At 41.2% G+C, this 21,511-nt stretch overlaps 1 protein-coding gene and 1 long non-coding RNA gene across 4 annotated transcripts in view; one reads left to right on the top strand and one right to left on the bottom strand.

Moving 5' to 3' along the window:
* Window positions 1–6,632, top strand: part of LOC122937797 — a 38,405-nt gene extending 31,773 nt beyond the window's left edge. Inside the window, exon 3 of the long non-coding RNA XR_006389921.1 lies at window positions 6,480–6,632. This is a non-coding gene — a long non-coding RNA (uncharacterized LOC122937797). The remainder of the gene's footprint in view (window positions 1–6,479) is intronic.
* Window positions 1–21,511, bottom strand: part of LOC122937796 (collagen alpha-6(VI) chain-like) — a 280,737-nt gene that overhangs the window by 119,162 nt on the left and 140,064 nt on the right. For all 3 annotated transcript variants that reach the window (XM_044292846.1, XM_044292844.1, XM_044292845.1), the window contains 5 exons: window positions 11,481–12,101; window positions 9,798–10,358; window positions 9,150–9,701; window positions 7,411–7,980; window positions 1,179–1,748 (listed from right to left, as the gene is read on the bottom strand). In XM_044292846.1, coding sequence (XP_044148781.1) covers window positions 1,179–1,748; window positions 7,411–7,980; window positions 9,150–9,701; window positions 9,798–10,358; window positions 11,481–12,101 — 2,874 coding nt within the window. The remainder of the gene's footprint in view (window positions 1–1,178; window positions 1,749–7,410; window positions 7,981–9,149; window positions 9,702–9,797; window positions 10,359–11,480; window positions 12,102–21,511) is intronic.

Genomic DNA, 21,511 nt, shown 5'->3' with positions numbered 1-21,511 from the left:
CCTTAACAAGTGGGAGGCACTTATGCAAACTGTTGGAATTCCTACACCGTTCACCTGATTTGGATGTAAATACCCTCAAATTTAAGCTGACAGTCTGCAGTTAAAGCACATCTTATTTGTTTTATTTCAAATCTATTGTGGTGGTGTATAGAGCCAAAAGTGTTAGAGTTGTGTCGGCGTCCCAATATTTATGGACCTGACTGTATATAATGGCAATTTGGATCCCTAGTCAGTGCAGCAAGGTGTAAGAGGATTGCTCCTATTACCCAGGCTGTTTACTTCCATTATTGGACCCTGTTCTGCTTTTATAGTGTGGAATAATTCCTCCCTATCCTTTCCCTACACTTCTAATGATCTTTCCCTGAACTTTTATTCAGCCCAAAAAAGTTTTAAAGTCTTTTCTGACACTTTCCCTAGCGCCTGCTAACACCTCTCCCTGCACTAAGTACACTGGAAAATGGCTGAATCCAAGATGGTTGAGGCTATTTATAGGGCTGTGACATCACAGGGACTGGCTGGCTGCTGATTGGCTGCATGCATGGCATTGTGGGTGATCCCTCGTTCCCAGAGTTCTTTGCTCCATGGCCTAACATGTGCAGCAGCAATTTTAGGAAAAAATTTGATTCATTACCACGAAGCGTGAGGAAATCCAGAGCAAATCGAATTATTCCTGAAATTTGGATCGAATTCCACTTTGTCAACTTCGTTTCGCTCATCTCTACTTACCAGGTCCCTGCTGGCCATCCCTTTCTGGTCCCAGCTTGACAAAATGTCAGATGATGCCTGCTTAGCCACTCAATGGTCGCAGTCCTCAACCAGTGATTAGCTGATCAGGAACCTCCAGGCATTTCCTTACTGTCGAGCACTGGGAATTAGGGTCCCGGTAAGCATCAGAACAGCAGTTTGGGGAGAATCAGTAATTCTACAATGTTCTAGTACAGGCATGCTCAACCTGTGGCCCTCCAGCTGTTGCAAAACTACAACTCCCATCATTCCTTGACAGCCTACAGCTATCATCCTACAGAAGGGCATTGTGGGAGTTGTAGTTTTACAACAGCTGGAGGGCCGCAGGTTGAGCATCCCTGTAATCTAGTCCATGATGGTTCAGAAGAGGCAGTCACCAATATGTACAGGCAATGGTCAGTTTAAAGTTGTATTAGGAATCACATCATACTCACTCTCAGCAGGCCGCTGGACGCATATATCTTCAACCATTCTCTTTTTAATGCTTTTTATTGCATCATAATTGTGAACAGAAAATTGTCGCTCTGATCTTCCAGCAATCTGTAGAAGCTGAGTCTTAGACACCTTTCCCACTCCTAAAGCATAGGTAATGATGCCTTTATCTCTAAGAGCTTCTGCAGGTGTTGCAACTTCATCTTGAGAGTTGCCATCTGTTATGACGATCAATATCTGCTGGATCTTTTCATTAATACGACTATTACTTGCTGGACTTAATAGGGCATAATCCGTGTGCTTGAGCGCATTTCCAGTTAGGGTACCTCCCTTCATTCTTGTGATGTTTTTAATCATGAGCTTTAAAGTTTCTTTGTCCAGATATGTTTTGAGCTGAAACTCTGTTCTGAATGAGTCATTATATTGAGCAACACCTACATGAACCTTGCCCAGACCAATGTCAAAATCGTCAACGACAGATACCATGAAATCTTTAATTTTTTCAAAATCTGCTTGTTTGATACTTCCAGAACCATCAATCAGAAAACTTATGTCTAATTCTTTATTGCATGCTGCAAAATATAAAGGACATTAAAGCAATTAGAGAGGATTCACAAAACATACATATCAGGGGGTGACTCGATATATCAATGGGAAGAAACATCTATGCTAGATATAAATAAAAAATACTTCAAAGTAGGGGTATTTCTATCAGAAATAGATTATTTTTGTATGATTTTTCGGTGTTTAATGGTCAATGATATTATGTACACATGAATTGACAATTGGGCTATTTGTGCCTATAGAAACAGGGCTAGAGTAGCTGAGTACATGGAAGGTTTCAACTTCCTAATACCGAGTATTCAAGTTTGGCAACTGCTGGATTATATATTTACATTTTATTTTAAATATAGGCTGCTTTGGGCTACTTTCACACCTGCGTTCAGGTGTCCGCTCGTGAGCTCCGTTTGAAGGGGCTCACAAGCGGCCCTGAACGCAGCCGTCTGGACCTAATGCATTCTCAGTGGAGGCAGATCCACTGAGAATGCATCCGCCTGCCAGCGCTCAGCCTCCGCTCCGCTCAGTGAGTGGACACCTGAACGCTGCAAGCAGCGTTCGGGTGTCCACCTGGCCGTGCGGAGGCGAGCGGATCCGTTCTGACTTACAATGTAAGTCAATGGGGACGGATCCGCTTGAAGATGACACCATATGGCTCAATCTTCAAGCGGATCCGTCCCCCATTGACTTTCAATGTAAAGTCTGAACGGATCCGCTCAGGCTACTTTCACACTTAGAAAATTTTTCTAAGTTATAATGCAGACGGATCCGTTCTGAACGGAGCCACCGTCTGCATTAATATGAGCGGATCCGTTCAGAACGGATCCGCCCGAACGCTAGTGTGAAAGTAGCCTTAGGCCTCATGCACACGACAGTTTATTTTCACGGTCCGCAAAAACGGGGTCCGTAGGTCCGTGATCCGTGACCGTTTTTTCGTCCGTGGGTCTTCCTTGATTTTTGGAGGATCCACGGACATGAAAAAAAAGTCGTTTTGGTGTCCGCCTGGCCGTGCGGAGCCAAACGGATCCGTCCTGAATTACAATGCAAGTCAATAGGGACGGATCCGTTTGACCTTGACACAATATGGTGCCATTTCAAACGGATCCGTCCCCATTGACTTTCAATGTAAAGTCTGGAGTTCTTTTATACCATCGGATTGGAGTTTTCTCCAATCTGATGGTATATTTTAACTTGAAGCGTCCCCATCACCATGGGAACGCTTCTATGTTAGAATATACTTTCGGATATGAGCTACATCGTGAAACTTAGATCCGACAGTATATTCTAACACAGAGGCGTTCCCATGGTGATGGGGACGCTTCAGGTTAGAATATACTACAAACTGTGTACATGACTGCCCCCTGCTGCCTGGCAGCACCCGATCTCTTACAGGGGGCCGTGATCAGCACAATTAACTCCTCAGGTGCCGCACACTGGCCACCAATGTTGTTACTGCTATAGAGGGAGGGGGGGCCGATGGGGGGCGCACACTGGCCACCAACGATTTATTACAATAGAGGGAGGGAGGGGGGGGCGATGGGGAGTGCACACTGGCCACCAACGATTTATAACAATAGAGGGAGGGAGGGGGGGCCGATGGGGGGCGCACACTGTGCCACCAACGATTTATTACAATAGAGGGAGGGAGGTGGGGCGATGGGGGGCGCACACTGTGCCACCAACGATTTATTACAATAGAGGGAGGGAGGGGGGCCGCACTGGCCACCAATGATATTCAAACTGGGGAGGGGGGGGGTCTGCCCCATGCTGCCTGGCAGCCCTGATCTTTTACAGGGGGATATGATAGTTAATTGTGCTGATCACGGCCCCCTGTAAGAGATCGGGTGCTGCCAGGCAGCAGGGGGCAGTCTTGTACACAGTTTGTAGTGTATTCTAACTAGAAGCGTCCCCATCACCACAGGATACACGGATCACGGCCTCGGCTGCAAAACGGTGCATTTTCCGATTTTTCCACGGACCCATTGAAAGTCAATGGGTCCGCAAAAAAAAAACGGAAAACGGCACAACGGCCACGGATGCACACAATGGTCATGTGCATGAGGCCTTATAGATATGTTATTTAAAGAGTAACTAAAATTTTAAGCAACTTTTACCCTAACAATTATTTTTCTTATATCCTATCCAAGCAAATTTTGCCTTTTTACAAAAAGAATTGGCATCCACAGTCCTGATTTCTAATGTGCTTTAAATTCACTATATTCACACACCGCTGACTTCCCAGTGGTGTATGGAGTACAGATTCCTTCTACTGTAGCAATGGGGCCTCAGCAAATGGTGTACTCTGCAAATAATCTTGATTAAATATATCCTACCAATTTGTGTTTACAGATACTCTGCAGACATATGCATCTACATGATTACAGGCTACAAAGCTAGGCCCAGATTTACTAATCCTAAAGATCAGACTGTTTTGACCTGCACCAGATTTATCACAGGGGCTCAGGATGGAGGATGAATCTGGTACAGTGATAGAGACTTTTCGCTGACTGTATACCAACTATTGATTGGCTTACTTTAAGACAGAATTTTACTCCAGATTTATGCCACAATTTTGGTGGAAAATGGTGCCTCATAGGCCCTGTCCCTTTCACACAAAGTACCACCACTTTTCAGCCAAGCCATGCCTTCTTGTCGACCATGTTAGGAAGAAAGAAACCTGAGATGCCCAAATGGCACCCTTTTGTGCAACTTTTTGGTTCCGATTTTTGACACAGACAATCTTGGGCCGTTTGTATAATCCGATCCTGCGGTCATGTCTTACTTTAAAGCAAATAGAATACAGAAGCTCCAGCTGTCATAGCTGTGATATGTACAGTATCAAGTTCAAGCAAGGTATGGGAGGGGGGGGGGTGTTGTGCATTTTCATACGTATACAATATTATCTAATGACATTATAATCAAAATGTATGCTCATCTCATTGCCTTTAAGAATAAAATCAGCCTGAACCAAAGTTCTATTATGTGGCTGAGGGAGCCAAGATGAGTTCATGGCAAGTTCAATTTATAAAAATATAATTTTGAACATAAACGGACATTGTGTTTAAAAGTTATTGCTAAAGATATGGGACCATCTGTAAGGAGTGAGTCAACTCCCTAAGACATGTCTGTCCGGAGGGAACAAGGTTACTTGATAAGGACTCATATCCTTGAGGCACACCTGCTGTATGAGATTCAATTTATATATTCATAATTATATTATATATATCTCTGCATGGTATATTTAGTTTACAACATATGTTAATCAATAATTCATATAATGTATTATCTATGTGTAACAATGTATCGATTTATATATATGTCATACCATGTATTTACCATTTAGAAGGTATTGTAGAAGGTATAGAAACAAGTAAGTTTATGTTAATTGGATTTCTGGGAAGAGTAAATGCCATTTCAAAACAATAGCTATTCATGGATGCAGATAAATGAAATATACAAGTTCCGATGACAAGCATCAAAGCCGCTATATAAAATTTTCATCAAGTCAACCTATATTTCAAAAAGATAGCAGAAGACAGTCAAGTCCAAGTCCAGGATATAGGTAATTAAAAGTGTCAGGAAAAGACCTTCCTCAATGATTTATATTTAAATAGGTCAAGAAGGTCATGAGAACGTATTATTAGATATTTAATTTTAATGCTTAAAGTTGTGATGTTCATTTACAATACCGCAGTGCCTTCTGGAGGCAGAGGGACAATATTATATTATTTCATTATTTGTTCTATACCATATTAGGAGTTTATATGACATCATGGTGTTATTAGCATGCAAGTACGCCCACCTTACCTGATTGGGAATCCCTAATCTAAAGGGGATGATTCTTAGATAAGGGGGGGGAATAATTACTCGTGTGCGGGGTAGCGGGAGAGCTAGAGAGAGAAAAAAAAAAGATCCATATATCCATTGATCCATTCATTCAATCAAAAAGAAAAAACTTTATCAGAAGAAACTTGGATTATTATTTTTGGATTACTAGGAAAGTTCTTCAGAACTGGTCCCATCGGAACTCTGTCTACCTTTGACCCGGTAACGTATATTTTGTTTACTACTCATGATATTAATAAGATATTTCTCTCGGTATATAGCCAAGAGTTCCCATATTGTGGGAATATATAGTCTTAGGTGCCTCCATAATGCTGATTATTCTCTTAGCAAAGATGCATATTGTTAATGGAAGATCTGACATTATTTGAAAATAGGACTAAACCCTTGGAAAGTTATTTTCCTTAGTCTGATTGCCGAGCTGAATATTTTATCATATTAATATCATATATTTTTGATTGGTCATAGGAAAACAGAGTCAAGGGATAACAGTTATTTTCCTGTAAATCCGTGTTTTATTGTTATAGCCTGTTTGATAACAGAAGATCCTAAGTTTCTCTTGGTATATGAGTCCGTTTGTTAAAAGTATAACACTGATTGTCATGAATCATTAAATCATACTGTGCTGGTCAGATAGGGGTGTGTCAACACCACCGTGTGGTACAGTTTGGGTGTTACTTTGTAACTTCATCATTTGTTTTGCAGTTGTATTGTTTTTATATTCTTTGTTTCTATAATAAACAATTGTATATTTTTGCATATACAATTGTTCCTTTGTCTCACTGCTTGCACAAATCAAATTAAGATACTTGATAAAAAGAACTTAGAGGCGTTTTTTTTATGTCCGCCTGAAGGATAATATAATTTTTATATATTTTTTTTATCCTCTCTTTTATATGAAGATTCTTTTATATAGAAGATATAAGAAGAGCAGCAAGGAAAAGTTATGATGTGGCAGAAGTAATTCATTATGGTGGTCTGGTCCGAATGGAGAAGATGAGGAAAGAGAACATCTACCTCAGAGAAGACACCACTGGACGTAAGAGATATGTGGTGCTGTATTACCCTCCCTGCATGTTTGGAAGCACTGAATGAATGTAATGTTTATCCTAATATGTCTTTAGCAGTAGAGCTGGGGAAGGGGGGGGGGGGAGTATTTAGTTTCCATATTATTGCTGAAAATCCTGGTCTGACCATCGTTGAGACACATAGGTCTGTATATATTTAAAAGGCTTCCTGCATAACTGACTCATGTTTTATTTCAGTGGTATTAGAATGATGAGAATCAGATTACCTGTATAAGTGGACCTACCCTTTAAAGAATACATACACAATGTTATTAATAGCTATTAAAACACATGGAAAATAAGAGTATAAGACTGTCTGGTAGGAAACCTGAGTATTCCAAGGTCCACACGTTTCCTGTGTTCCCTGCAAAAGCGAAATGTATAAAATGAGTGGTGCTATGGCATTTTATTCTACATGTGGGAGCAGTAGCTGATCAGCAGTACCCTGGCACAACCACTAGCAGTGCATGGAGTTGTGTTTCTAGCTCTGTTCTCTGTGATAGTTCTGGAGATGGCTGCAAACAGCTTATTTGTGGGCCTTCTGGGTGTTGACACCCACGTATCTGATATTTTATCGTGGGTATCAACACGCAGACAATCCCCGTGTGTGTCAACACCCAGGACATCAATATCTATAACACCGAAAAAACCTATAATAAAATGATTTATTTATACATTAAATATAGAACTATTATGTGCTTGATTCAATGATACCAGAAAAACAGTATGTTAACAAATTTTAAAGATATTGCAGAATATGACTTGCCTGATTTTTCACATACGACTTCAGATATGTTCACAAAAATGTCCTTTAATTCCTCAAACTCCTTAATAAAGAACCATTTGCCCGTGCTTCCTGCCATTGTCTTTAGCTCTTCAGTTTGGGCTTCACCTACTCCAATGGCATTTACGATGATCCCAGCATCATGTAGCTGTTTAGATGCTTCATTAAGATTATGTTTGTCATGAGATTCACCATCAGTTATAATAAGAAGATACTGAGGGACTCCTCTACGTTGACGGCTGCCTTGTTTTTCTGTAAAGAATGTTTTTGAAAATTCCAAGGCCTTAGCGGTATATGTGTTTATTCCTGATTGTTTATCTCCTTCAATAGCTGTAATAACATCATTTTTATTTCTGTACCTATTTAGGTTAAACATCTTATAGGGATCATCTGCGTATTTAAGAGCTCCAAATTGAACTTTATCTGGTGCAACATCTGATTTATTCACAAAAGATATAACAAAGGATTGGATTATCTTAGCTTGATCAGGGGTGATACTACTTGATGTATCAATCACAAACACAATGTCTGCCTGTTGTATTCGAGGACAATCTGTGAACATACAAGAAACATTTTTTTTAAACACATTTTTTAAATAAAGGAAAGGGATTTTTGGCTACTATCTTTGAATCAGATTTGTCACATATCCCTATTATTTGCTTTAGGTCAATATAAAAATTCTTCTGACCCCCATACACATTCATGCCTGGCCAAGCGTATATGTGCTCCCAATAGGAAGTGGGGAATTAGCCGCTTAGGTCAAGGCCTCATGCACATGGCTGATGCTAGGCCGTTCCGTACATTTGTGGACCGCAATTTGCGGTCCCCAATGCATGGGCACCATCCATGAGGCTGCCGCAGATGGATCCAGACCTATTCAACTTAAATAGATCCATGATGAGTCCACACCTCCAAAAAATAGAACATTTTTTTGTGGTCCAGAGGCTTCCATGGGGTTCTGTGCCTCAGTTCTGCACCGCACCTTCAAGATTGCAGACCAATTAAAGTGGGCTGTAATATAAGCACGGCCTGGCCGTGTGCATGAGGCCTAATCCTGTAAAAAAAATGCAGAATGCTGTTTTTTTTTGTTCATCTGACGGATCAGAAGAAAGGATAATGAAACGATGATGTGAAACCAGCCTTACAGGAGGGGGCTTATCTCCCTTGAGAAAAAAAAGGCTCGTCAAATCCAACATGCCTGACCAAAACATCTATCAGTCAACATATAATGTGTATGGTCACCTTTATAAATCACTACAACAAAGTGGCAGCACTGCTAGGAAAGTTTTCATCAACTGTGGGCTCCCCTTTACTTATCATAGCCACTGACTAGTTAGCCGTTGACTATAATGGGCTGACCATACAACTTCCAAAAACAGCCGAGCAAACATTAAAGCAACCCTCCTGTTCAAGGAAAAAATTCCTATTAACTGGCCAGAAAAAAGCATATTTACCCGGTTTCCTTCTTTTCATCGTTTTAGCTGCAGATTCAACAGTTTCTGTGCTAGTCTTCTGCCATCCATAATGGTCAAGCATCAGGTAGTTTAGAATCAGTGCGGCCACCCTCAATGGCAGAAAAGGAGCCCAGGAACTGGCTGATCTGCAGCTGATATGAGGACAATTAACTAGGGCATTTTAGTTACTTATAACTAGACAGAGCAATTCTATAGTACAGGAAAATAACTACAACTTGTGTACATGCTACCTCCATGTATACTGACCTTCTTTACAGATGTCAGCAAGCAATTTTTGTTCTTCAAACTTTAATGTTTCAAAAGACTCTGCATAATGTACTTGTCCTGTAGGCCCACTTATTTCTTCTAGTTGAGTTTTATCTGCATTGAAAATGCCCATAGAGATAATGCTTACATCACTATTCCTCAGAGCTGCCGACTGTAGTTTGATATCATCTTGTGCTTTTCCATCTGTTATAAGTATCAGGAGTTTTTTCACCTTGGGTCTTGCGCCTTTGATTTCTGTGAAGTATTGAGACACAAATTCCAAGGCTTTCCCGGTGTATGAACCCTGGGCCATATATCCCATTTTGTCAATAGCATCCCAGATAATAGCTTTGGTTCTATCCTTTCTTAGCTGTAGCACCTCCATGCTATCATTACTGAATTGAACAATACCGAACTGTAAGTTATCTGGCCCAATGTCCGTCTTGTTAACCAGACTTTTCATAAAATTCTTCATTTTATTAAAATTATCTGTGCCTATACTTCCAGAACTGTCAACCAGGAACATCACATCAGCTTGCACTTTATGGCAAACTATAAAAACAAAAATAAAAGACTTAATTCCGCTAGAATTAGATGAGTATTTCATATACATTTTTTGGTTATTTTATAACACATTGCTTACATTACCTTCACTAGAACAGATTTGCTGGGCTAGCAAAATTTTTATGTCTTTCAGAGAATCAAAATTATTTACATAATGGACCCTTTTGGGATCTCCAGTGATTTCCAGCAACTGAGTTTGGTTGGCTTCTTTAACCCCAATTGCAAACATATTCACTTTGTTTTCTCTGAGGATCATGGCAGCCTCCTTCACACTATCTTGAGAATCTCCATCTGTAAGTACGATAAAATACACAGGCACATTCCCTTTCCTGATATTAGCGGGATCTAATATAAATTCACAAGTGAAATTTATTGCTGCTCCTGTGTTGGTTCCTCCACCTAGCTGCCTAATGTTCCTTGTCTCAAGTTTCAACTGGATTTTAGAGTACTTTTTTCCAATACCAATCTCCAGTTGACTTCGGTCAGAGTACTGTACAGCCCCAAGGCGAACCTTCTGAGACCCAATGTCAAACATATCTATGAGATCCACCAGAAATGACTTCATGGCTGTAAAATCATCGGGATAAATACTTCCAGAGCCATCAATGAGCAGATAAATATCAGCTCGGTCTGTTTTCTGACATCCTACAAAAAAATTAAAATAGCATTGAACACAAATTGTTATATTATATTGTAAAATTATAATTTATACATTATTTCATTTTACACTCAGTTGTCAATATTCAGATTTATAAAAGATTAAAATTTATGAAATCTACAGATATATGGTGAACTCAAATGCCTTGTTCTTCCCTTCACAGAACATTTGTAGCATTTAATCTCTTTGTCAGGAATGTCCTTAATTTTGTAATTGTATGTATTCCATCAAGACAACTTTATTCCATATGCCCAATTAGGGTGTATGGATTTCTTAGATGAGGTCCCCAGCTCAACTCCCTTCTTTGATTAGCCACAACAAGGAAGATTTTCAAAAGATGGCTGCCCCTATAGTGGAGATGATGCAACCATATAATATATGATTATTTATTAATTTGAATTGGCATATTTAATACATTATAGTAATGTGTGCTTACTCTTAGCTTCAGTAGCTGCAATCTCTATCTGTAATTTCCAGTTTTCTCCAAGCTAGTGGCTGAAGGATAGGTGGTATCATGTCTACATGTATACAGGACATGGAGAAACAGGGTATTCTGCACCCTAACTCTCTGTAACACACTCAGAAGCAGCAGTTATGAGGCACATTAGAACTAAGCAGTTTAGATGTGAATCCCGTAAATGAAGATAGTAAATCACTTAAAAAACAGTAATAGTCTCTCTGATAGTATCTCTGCCTGTCTCCAGCAGCCCCACTCTTCATCTCCTCCTCCTCCTCCCCTGTCCATATACTGATCCTTCAGTGAGCAGGTAGGCTGTCTTCATTACTAAAAACAGATTTGGGCAGTGAATTGAGAATGAATGGAGAACATCATTCTTACAGTATATTCACCTGTGCTATTAATAGAAAAATTGAAAAATAACTTTTTAAGGTATGGCCTACTTGATGGTTGAAGCTTAACATAACAGTCAGCCACAAGCTCCTGAGATGCAAAACCAGTTCTGACTACTAATATTTCTTTACTTGAAGGTTACTTCTTAATTTTTTGTTAAATGATAACTTTACCCACTTTAATCACCCCACGATAATGTACTATTTAATAAAATCTACATCATCTTAGGAGAATTTTCTCTCTTTAAATATAATCTTACCTAATTTTGTCTCATGGGTCAGTTTAGGTGAAGAACGAGTATCTCTTTCAACATCATTCTCAATTTTCTTCAATAAAGTATCTGTGCTTTTTAAAAGATCAGAAAATGTCTTCACCTTGATTTTATAATTTCGAGTCGGATGCGATGCAATTTGGTTGATTTGGGTATCATTTGCTTCAGAAACGGCGACGGTAAAAATTCGAATTTTTTTTCGTCTAAGTAAATAGGCTGCCTCAGTTACATTATCTGTAGAGGACTTATGACTGACCAGGACTGTTATCTGTTTTATTCCCTGGTTCTTTCTGCTTGCCAGATTATCACCATACACTTCACCTCTAGTATAATTGATTGCTCTTCCAATTCTTGCAATCTTTTCATTTGATGGTTGAAGGTCTAAAATATGCTTTTCCACAATAGACATGTTGACTCCGGTATTGAGGGGGAGAATGACTTTTGCTTCACCACTGAATGCCACCAGGCCCACATGAACGCAGTGATCACTTATCTTCAGATCGGATAAGACCTTAATTAAGAAATCTTTCAAGTCTTTGTTTTGCCGAATTGTATGTTGAGAAATATCCACCATTAGCACCAGATCTGTTGCTATACCATGGTCACACACTGGAAAGGGACAGAAATCTTGTTGGTAAAAAGGCAGATTAAATATCAACATAATATGAAAATAGCAAAGTTTATATAAAAGATAAATGGAACTCTGTTATAACTATTTTAACATTATAAGCTATGATATATAGTGCAGAGCTCACAGTTTACTAGAAACACATCAGCAAGACCTGTCAACTTCACAATATGATGTAGCATACTAAGTTCAACCTGCTCACAATTAGGCGATAATCATAGAATACTATGGCTACCACCTACATGAAGCATCTTTGAGGCAGGAATGGTAATAGGTGTTATGCAAGAGAAGAAACTTGCTCAGGGGTTTTACCATGGTAATAGCTTAGAAATTGAATTGTTCACCAAAGAAGGGTAACAAGTTTTATATTATAAGTTTTGTTCTTCATTACAATTCTGTTGAATTGTATGAACACTAAAATGATTTTGTAAGTAGTAAGTTCTTTAACCCCTTAAAGCCACAGAGTGCCTACTGCTTCACTCAGCGACACCCAGACTAATGTCTGCAATCGATGTTAATGCTGATCACAAACATTTAACGCGTCAGATACCATTGTCAAATGACCATAGTATCTGAGAGTGGAAAGCTGTGCTCCCGGGGCCAGAACACCTTCGCCTTTCTGAGATTGGAGAAGATGTTTCTCAGTGGTAATAGGCCTACCAAGTCTATCACAGGTATATTCCAATGCAGACTCGCAGGTGGCAGCACTGCATTGAAATATACAGAATTTTCAATTCAGTAATGCATTAAATCCTATTACTGAATAGAAATAGCAATCTGATGATTGCATGTTGAGGTCCCCTAGGAGAGATAAAAAAAAAGTAATAAAAAAGTCTTAAAAAATATATAATCACCCCTTTCTCGAAAATTAAAATAACAATAAACAATAATGAATAAATATCATAGGCACCGCTGTGTCCCAAAACGCCTGCACTATTAAAATTTAAGAATATTTATCTCATATAGAAATGGCCTTGCGGTTCGCAGCAAACTTTGCACATTTACAATTCGCCGAACATGCGAACATATGGCGATATTCGCAAGTGCCATATTTTTTTGCATAGCTCCGAACTTTGACCAATGACACATCTATCAGGTGGGACAGGACAGCCAATTGAGACGTTTCAGCACATGGACACACCCCCAACCCTATAACAGAACCTGATCTGACAGCCATTTTACATTATGTGTTTTGCCAGTGTAGGCAGAGGTTGCATTTTGGAGCAGGGACAGTTAGGGACACCAAACACTAGCTAATAGGGCCACAAAAGTCCTTTTAAGGACTGGTATAGGTGTGCTATCGATAGGTGTGAAATAGAGGGGTGTGATAGACTTATAATATACTTTTTAACATAGAAATTATATTATAGGGTATTTGTATTGTGCAGCAGTTGCGTGCAGTTCTGCTGCGATACCGCAGCTAGATAAAGGGACAAACGCTATTGGAGTAACTAATTGCAACGGATGTGATATACCTGTTGCCCCCAAAAAAACTGCTTGAGGGCTGCGATATACCTTCTTCCACAAAATCCTGATTTAGGACTGTGATACACCTGCTTCCACAAAATACTGATTGAGGGGTGCCATATACAGTACAGACCAAAAGTTTGGACACACCTTCTCATTCAAAGAGTTTTCTTTATTTTCATGACTATGAAAATTGTAGATTCACATAACAAAAAACTGAAAATATGTCATATTCTAGGCTCTTCAAAGTAGCCACCTTTTGCTTTGATTACTGCTTTGCACACTCTTGGCATTCTCTTGATGAGCTTAAAGAGGTAGTCACCTGAAATGGTTTTCACTTCACAGGTGTGCCTTGTCAGGTTTAATAAGTGGGATTTCTTGCCTTATAAATGGGGTTGGGACCATCAGTTGCGTTGTGGAGAAGTCAGGTGCATACACAGCTTATAGTCCTACTGAATAGACTGTAAGAATTTGTATTATGGCAAGGAAAAAGCAGCTAAGTAAAGAAAAACGAGTGGCCACCATTACTTTAAGAAATGAAGGTCAGTCAGTCCGAAAAATTCTGAAAACTTTGAAAGTGTCCCCAAGTGCAGTCACAAAAACCATCAAGCGCAACAAAGAAACTGGCTCACATGCGGACTGCCCCAGAAAGGAAGACCAAGAGTCACCTGTGCTGCGGAGGATAAGTTCATCAGAGTCACCAGCCTCAGAAATTGCAGGTTAACAGCAGCTCAGATTAGAGACCAGGTCAATGCCACACAGAGTTCTAGCAGCAGACACATCTCTAGAACAACTGTTAAGAGGAAACTGTGTGAATCAGCTCTTCATGGTAGAATATCTGCTAGGAAACCACTGCTAAGGACAGGCAACAAGCAGAAGAGACTTGTTTGGGCTAAAGAACACAAAGAATGGACATTAGACCAGTGGAAATCTGTGCTTTGGTCTGATGAGTCCAAATTTGAGATCTTTGGTTCCAACCACCGTGTCTTTGTGCGTCGCAGAAAAGGTGAACGAATGGACTCTACATGCCTGGTTCCCACTGTGAAGCATGGAGGAGGAGGTGTGATGGTGTGGGGGTGCTTTGCTGGTGACACTGTTGGGGATTTATTCAAAATTGAAGGCATACTGAACTAGCATGGCTACCACATCATCTTGCAGCGGCATGGTATTCCATCCGGTTTGCGTTTAGTTGGACCATCATTTATTTTTCAACAGGACAGTGACCCCAAACACACCTCCAGGCTGTGTAAGGGCTATTTTACCATGAAGGAGAGTGATGGGGTGCTGCGCTAGATGACCTGTCCTCCACAGTCACCGGACCTGAACCCAATCGAGATGGTTTGGGGTGAGCTGGACCTCAGAGTGAAGGCAAAAGGGCCAACAAGTGCTAAGCATCTCTGGGAACTCCTTCAAGACTGTTGGAAGACCATGTCAGGTGACTACCTCTTGAAGCTCATCAAGAGAATGCCAAGAGCGTGCAAAGCAGTAATCAAAGCAAAAGGTGGCTACTTTGAAGAACCTAGAATATTACATATTTTCATTTGTTTCACACTTTTTTGTTATGTATATAATTCCACATGTGTTAATTCATAGTTTTGATGCCTTCAGTGTGAATCTACAATTTTCATAGTCATAAAAATAAAGACAACTCTTTGAATGAGAAGGTGTGTCCAAACTTTTGGTCTGTACTGTACCTTCTTTCACAAAATACTGATTAAGGGGTGCTATTGCTATATACCTTCTTCCACCAAATACTGATTGAGGGCTGCGATACACCTGCTTCCACAAAATATTGATTGAGGGGTGCTATATACCTGTTTCCGCCAAATACTGATTGAGGGGTGCCATATACCAGTTTCCGCCAAATACTGACTGAGGGTTGCTATATACCTGTTTCCGTCAAATACTGATTGAGGGGTGCTATATACCTTCTTCCACAAAATTAATATTGAGGGCTGCAATACACTTGCTTCCACCAAATACTGATTGAGGGCTGCGATACACCTGCTTCCACAAAATACTGATTGAGGGGTGCCATATACCTGTTTCCGCCAAATACTGATTGAGGGGTGCTATATACCTGTTTCCAATAAATGCAGAAATGGATATGCTGGCTCACCCCACAATAAAAAGGAAGGTGCTACAAAGTCCTATTGATCCACCACATCAACAATGAAAATGATATCAAAACAGCTAGTATGGAACGAGCACTCACATCCAGATTTCAAGGTAAAATCACAATTTATAAAAAAAAACAAAAAAAAAAAACATATATAACAATTATCACTAAGGAACGATCATTCCAACAAGAAACCGGAGGTAATCACTGCAAATTCAAACAATGGAAATAATGTTACTGCAGGCACATACAGGTGTATATAACATGACAGATATAATGTATTTCTCTAGATAAAATTGTATTTTGTGCACTTGATATCATAAGGTAGTCCTCAGTTACACATATAGTCCCTTTCAAGGGTATATTCCTTTAAAGGCAAAGTAATGACATTTCTTCAGAAGACCGGAAATGTGATTTGACCCGTTTGTAAATGCTCAACCACAGCATGTGCAAATATACTACAAACCGGATTCCAAAAAAGTTGGGACACTATACAAATCGTGAATAAAAACTGAATGCAATGATGTGGAGATGGCAAATGTCAATATTTTATTTGTAATAGAACGTAGATGACAGATCAAACGTTTAATCCGAGTAAATGTATCATTTTAAAGGAAAAATACGTTGATTCAAATTTTCACGGTGTCAACAAATCCCCAAAAAGTTGAGACAAGTAGCAATAAGAGGCTGGAAAAAGTAAATTTGAGCATAATGAAGAGCTGGAAGACCAATTAACACTAATTAGGTCAATTGGCAACATGATTGGGTATAAAAAGAGCTTCTCAGAGTGGCAGTGTCTCTCAGAAGCCAAGATGGGTAGAGGATCACCAATTCCCACAATGTTGCGCAGAAAGATAGTGGAGCAATATCAGAAAGGTGTTACCCAGCGAGAAATTGCAAAGACTTTGCATCTATCATCATCAACTGTGCATAACATCATCCGAAGATTCAGAGAATCTGGAACAATCTCTGTGCGTAAGGGTCAAGGCCGTAAAACCATACTGGATGCCCGTGATCTCCGGGCCCTTAAACGACACTGCACCACAAACAGGAATGCTACTGTAAAGGAAATCACAGAATGGGCTCAGGAATACTTCCAGAAACCATTGTCAGTGAACACAATCCACCGTGCCATCCGCTGTTGCCAGCTGAAACTCTACAGTGCAAAGAAGAAGACATTTCTAAGCAAGATCCACAAGCTCAGGCATTTTCACTGGGCCAGGGATCATTTAAAATGGAGTTTGGCAAAATGGAAGACTGTTCTGTGGTCAGACGAGTCACGATTCGAAGTTCTTTTTGAAAATCTGGGACGCCATGTCATCCGGACCAAAGAGGACAAGGACAACCCAAGTTGTTATCAACGCTCAGTTCAGAAGCCTGCATCTCTGATGGTATGGGGTTGCATGAGTGCGTGTGGCATGGGCAGCTTGCATGTCTGGAAAGGCACCATCAATGCAGAAAAATATATTCAGGTTCTAGAACAACATATGCTCCCACCCAGACGTCATCTCTTTCAGGGAAGACCCTGCATTTTTCAACAAGATAATGCCAGACCACATTCTGCATCAATCACAACATCATGGCTGCGTAGGAGAAGGATCCGGGTACTGAAATGGCCAGTCTGCAGTCCAGATCTTTCACCTATAGAGAACATTTGGTGCATCATAAAGAAGAAGGTGCAACAAAGAAGGCCCAAGACGATTGAACAGTTAGAGGCCTGTATTAGACAAGAATGGGAGAGCATTCCTATTTCTAAACTTGAGAAAGTGGTCTCCTCGGTCCCCAGACGTCTGTTGAGTGTTGTAAGAAGAAGGGGAGATGCCACACAGTGGTGAAAATGGCCTTGTCCCAACTTTTTGGGGATTTGTTGACACCATGAAATTCTGATTCAACATATTTTTCCCTTAAAATGGTACATTTTCTCAGTTTAAACTTTTGTTCCGTGATTTATGTTCTATTCTGAATAAAATATTAGAAGTTGGCACCTCCACATCATTGCATTCAGTTTTTATTCACGATTTGTATAGTGTCCCAACTTTTTTGGAATCCGGTTTGTAGTATAAATGTTAGTTCTATAACACAACGTGGTACAGCATAGAGTCTGACTCTCTTTGGCGTCCCACTAGTCCTGGACTGCCAATACCACGATTACCTCTCCAGACGATTTCGCATTGAAAACGTGTATGCGTTTTTTATGTATTTTTGAAGAATTTTCTGACCCAATCTATGATATGCATAAATATATATGGTTTCTTTTAATCTGTCATCTTGCAAGTAGGAATACAAGATGGTAGATATACTCCATTTCAGGTTTGGAAACCAACATACACTCCGGGTTTTGAAAATAGCCCAAATTCAATATAAAAAGGAGGGGTGATCATTGTGGCAGGTTATCATTGAGGAAGGGGCCAAGAGTGGGTCACGAAACGCGTATGGTTGATACTTGTCTACCCAAGAAGGACTTTTATGAAGTTTAATCCTTTACTGGATTTTTTTGGCTAGCCAAACGAACATTCCACTTGGAAGGATCCGCCCTCAAGCCCATGTCACATGACACAACATGTGATACACCACAGGTCCAATGATTGCTAAGGACACAGACAAACTTTCTTACCTGCGCCGCTTGTTGGGAAAAGAAAGTAATGCGAAAATCGTCTGGAGAGGTAATCGTGGTATTGGCAGTCCAGGCCTAATGGGATGCCACAGAGAGCCGGATTCTATGCTGTACCACGTTGTGTTATAGAGCTTACCTTTATGCTAACATTATGCTGTCATGATGAAGGACCCTGATTTACTTGTGGTCTGAAAAGCGTTACTGTAACCTGTGATGTCCTGTATTGGATTTTAATCGCACAATAAAGATTCCACCTTTTGCATCTTGAAAGCTGGATTTTTCTTGGCTTTGGATATTGACAGCAATCAAGTCCGGAGGTTGCCATCCGTGCTCAAGGCAGGTGGACGGTGGGTGAGAGCTGCTTTACCATCTTTGTTTCATAACATTTATGCTAGTATGTTTGCACATGCTGTGGTTTAGCATTTACAAACGGGTCAAATCACATTTCCGGTCTTCTGAAGAAATGTCATTACTTTGCCTTTAAAGGAATATACCCTTGAAAGGGGACGATATGTGTCACTAAGGACTACCTTATGATATCAAGTGCACAAAATACAATTTTATCTAGAGCAAGACATTATATCTGCCATCTTATATACACCTGTATGTGCCTGCAGTAACATTATTTCCATTGTTTGAATTTGCAGTGATTACCTCCGGTTTCTTGTTGGAATGATCGTTCCTTAGTGATAATTGTTATATATGTTTTAGGTTTGTAATTTTTTTTTAATAAATTGTGATTTTACCTTGAAATCTGGATGTGACTGCTTGGTCCATACTAGCTGTTTTGATATACCTGTTTCCGCCAAATACTGATTGAGGGGTGCCATATACCTTCTTCCACAAAATACTGATTGAGGGGTGCTATTGCTATATACCTTCTTCCACCAAATAGTGATTGAGGGCTGCGATACACCTGCTTCCACAAAAAAATTGATTGAGGGGTGCCATATATCTGTTTCCGCCAAATACTGATTAAGGGGTGCTATATACATTCTTCCACAAAATACTGATTGAGGGGTGCTATTGCTATACTGATTTAGGGCTGTGATATACCTTCTTACACAAATACTGCTCTTCTCTATGGACTTAGGCAGAGGGTCATTTAGACAATGACAGGCAGAGGAAGAGGCAGGCCATTCCGCAGGGATGGTAGGGGTCGGGCAGGTGCACCAGGCCGGAGCCTAAGCAGGAAGTTGGAGAAGGAGGGTGAGATAACTTTAAAGGGCGCACCAGAGTTGTTCTTGGCATCGGATTAGGAAGAGGAGGTATCAACGGCTGTCACCCAGCAGTCTGATGACAGTACTCAGATCAGCCCAAGGAAGGTGGTCCCCGCTGTTGCTGCCTACTCCGAGATATCTAATGTCAGTGGTGGTGAAGGTGACGATGGTGACGTGTCGATGGACGTCACATGGGTGCACACAAGAGAGGAAGGGAGTTCAGAGGGAGAGCAGCAGCAGATAGGGAGGAGAAAGAGGAGAAGCAGGCAGAACTCGCAGTGCACAGGAGGCAAAAAGCAAACTGCAAATGTGTCTGGTGCAAACCATCCACCATGCAGAGTCACATCTTGGGCTCCCAGGATGCTGGCACATGGCTCCACAGTGTGGGCTTTTTTAACGTGTTAGCTGCTGATAATAGTGTTGCCATCTGCAGCCTGTGCTGTCAACGCATAAGTTATGGTAAGCCCAACACTCACCTAGGGACTACCGCCTTAAGAAGGCACCTGGCCTCACATCACAAGCCCATTTGGAGCAACGCTGTCAAAACCCACAAAGCCACTCTCCCGGCGCTCCACATCCTGCCTCTTCTCCTACTCCTCTCTCCTCCCATTTGTCTTCCACTCCACCTTCCACCACGCCATCATCACGTTCATCTGGCAGAAGGCAGGCTTCCGTGGCCCAAATGTTCAAGAGTAAAAAGTTGATGACGCCAGATAACCCTCTTGCCCAAAGGCTGACCGCTGACTTGTCGGAACTGCTAGCCCGCCAACTACTGCCATATAAATTGGTGGACTTGGAGGCCTTTAGAAAATTTGTGTCCACTGGCATACCGCAATGGAGGGTCCCCGGAAGGAAATATTTCTCCAAGAAGGGCATCCCTGAACTATATGGCCACGTTCAGCAAGTTAATATATCTCTGGCACACAGTGTCGGTGCCAAGATACATCTGACCACAGACACGTGGTCTAGCAAACACGGGCAAGGAAGGTACGTAACTTTTACTGCCCACTGGTTGAACCTTCTGATGGCCGTCAAGCATGTAACCCATGGCACCCGTGTGGATTTGGTGTTACTGCCACAGATTGCATGCAGGCCTGCCTCTTCTTCTCCTACTCTATACTCCGTCTCTTCCTCGGCTGACTCCTCCTTTTCCTCTGCTACCGCCTCTTCTGCTGCACCCCCCAAGCTCCCAAGAACCTATTCGACGTGCCAGGTGAGACGTTGCCATGCTGTGCTGCGGCTGTTGTGGCTGGAAGCCAAGAGCCACACCGGTCCTGCACTCCTTTCAGCTCTGCGGTCACAGGCCGATCAATGGCTAACCCCGCTCAATTTGACAGTTGTTCAAGTGCTGTGCGACAACGGTGCCAATCTGCTGAGCATGCTGAAACAGGGCAAAATGACACACGTGCCGTGCATGGCACACATCCTTAATTTAGTCATGCAACAATTTGTTGCCAAATACCCTAGGGTCGAGGATGTCTTGCTGCAGACTAGGAAAATCTCTGGCCATTTTTGAAGATCTTGCCCGTCAGACGTCTGATTTGTGACTGCCTGACGTGCTGGAACTCCACTCCACCTTGTATATGCTTTATAGGCTGCTTCAGCATAAACGTGCCGTTAACGACTTCCTGTTCGAACTCTGCGGCAGGACAGTTTCTGAGGAGCTTGGTTTCTTTTCACTGTGCCAGTGGCTGCTCATGTGCGACACATGCAGACTTCTGCGGCCATTTGATGAGATCACCAAACTGGTTAGTCGCAGCCAGGGCGCCATCAGTGACATTGCACCTTATGCCTTCTTTCTGGAGCATGCATTGCATTGTGTCATTGATCAAGCTGTCAAGGAGCAGGATCAGGAAGATGAGGAAGTCGCAATGCTGAATGAATTCCCAGGGGGGCTACTCCATCTGAAACAAGTCAGCAGGAGTCTAAAGACGAGTCAGAAGAAGATGGTGGATAGGGGGAGGAGGAGCA

The sequence above is a fragment of the Bufo gargarizans genome, chromosome 5 (genome assembly GCF_014858855.1).
Source record: "Bufo gargarizans isolate SCDJY-AF-19 chromosome 5, ASM1485885v1, whole genome shotgun sequence".
NCBI lineage: Eukaryota > Metazoa > Chordata > Amphibia > Anura > Bufonidae > Bufo > Bufo gargarizans.
This window is presented reverse-complemented; position numbering and strand designations above follow the sequence as displayed.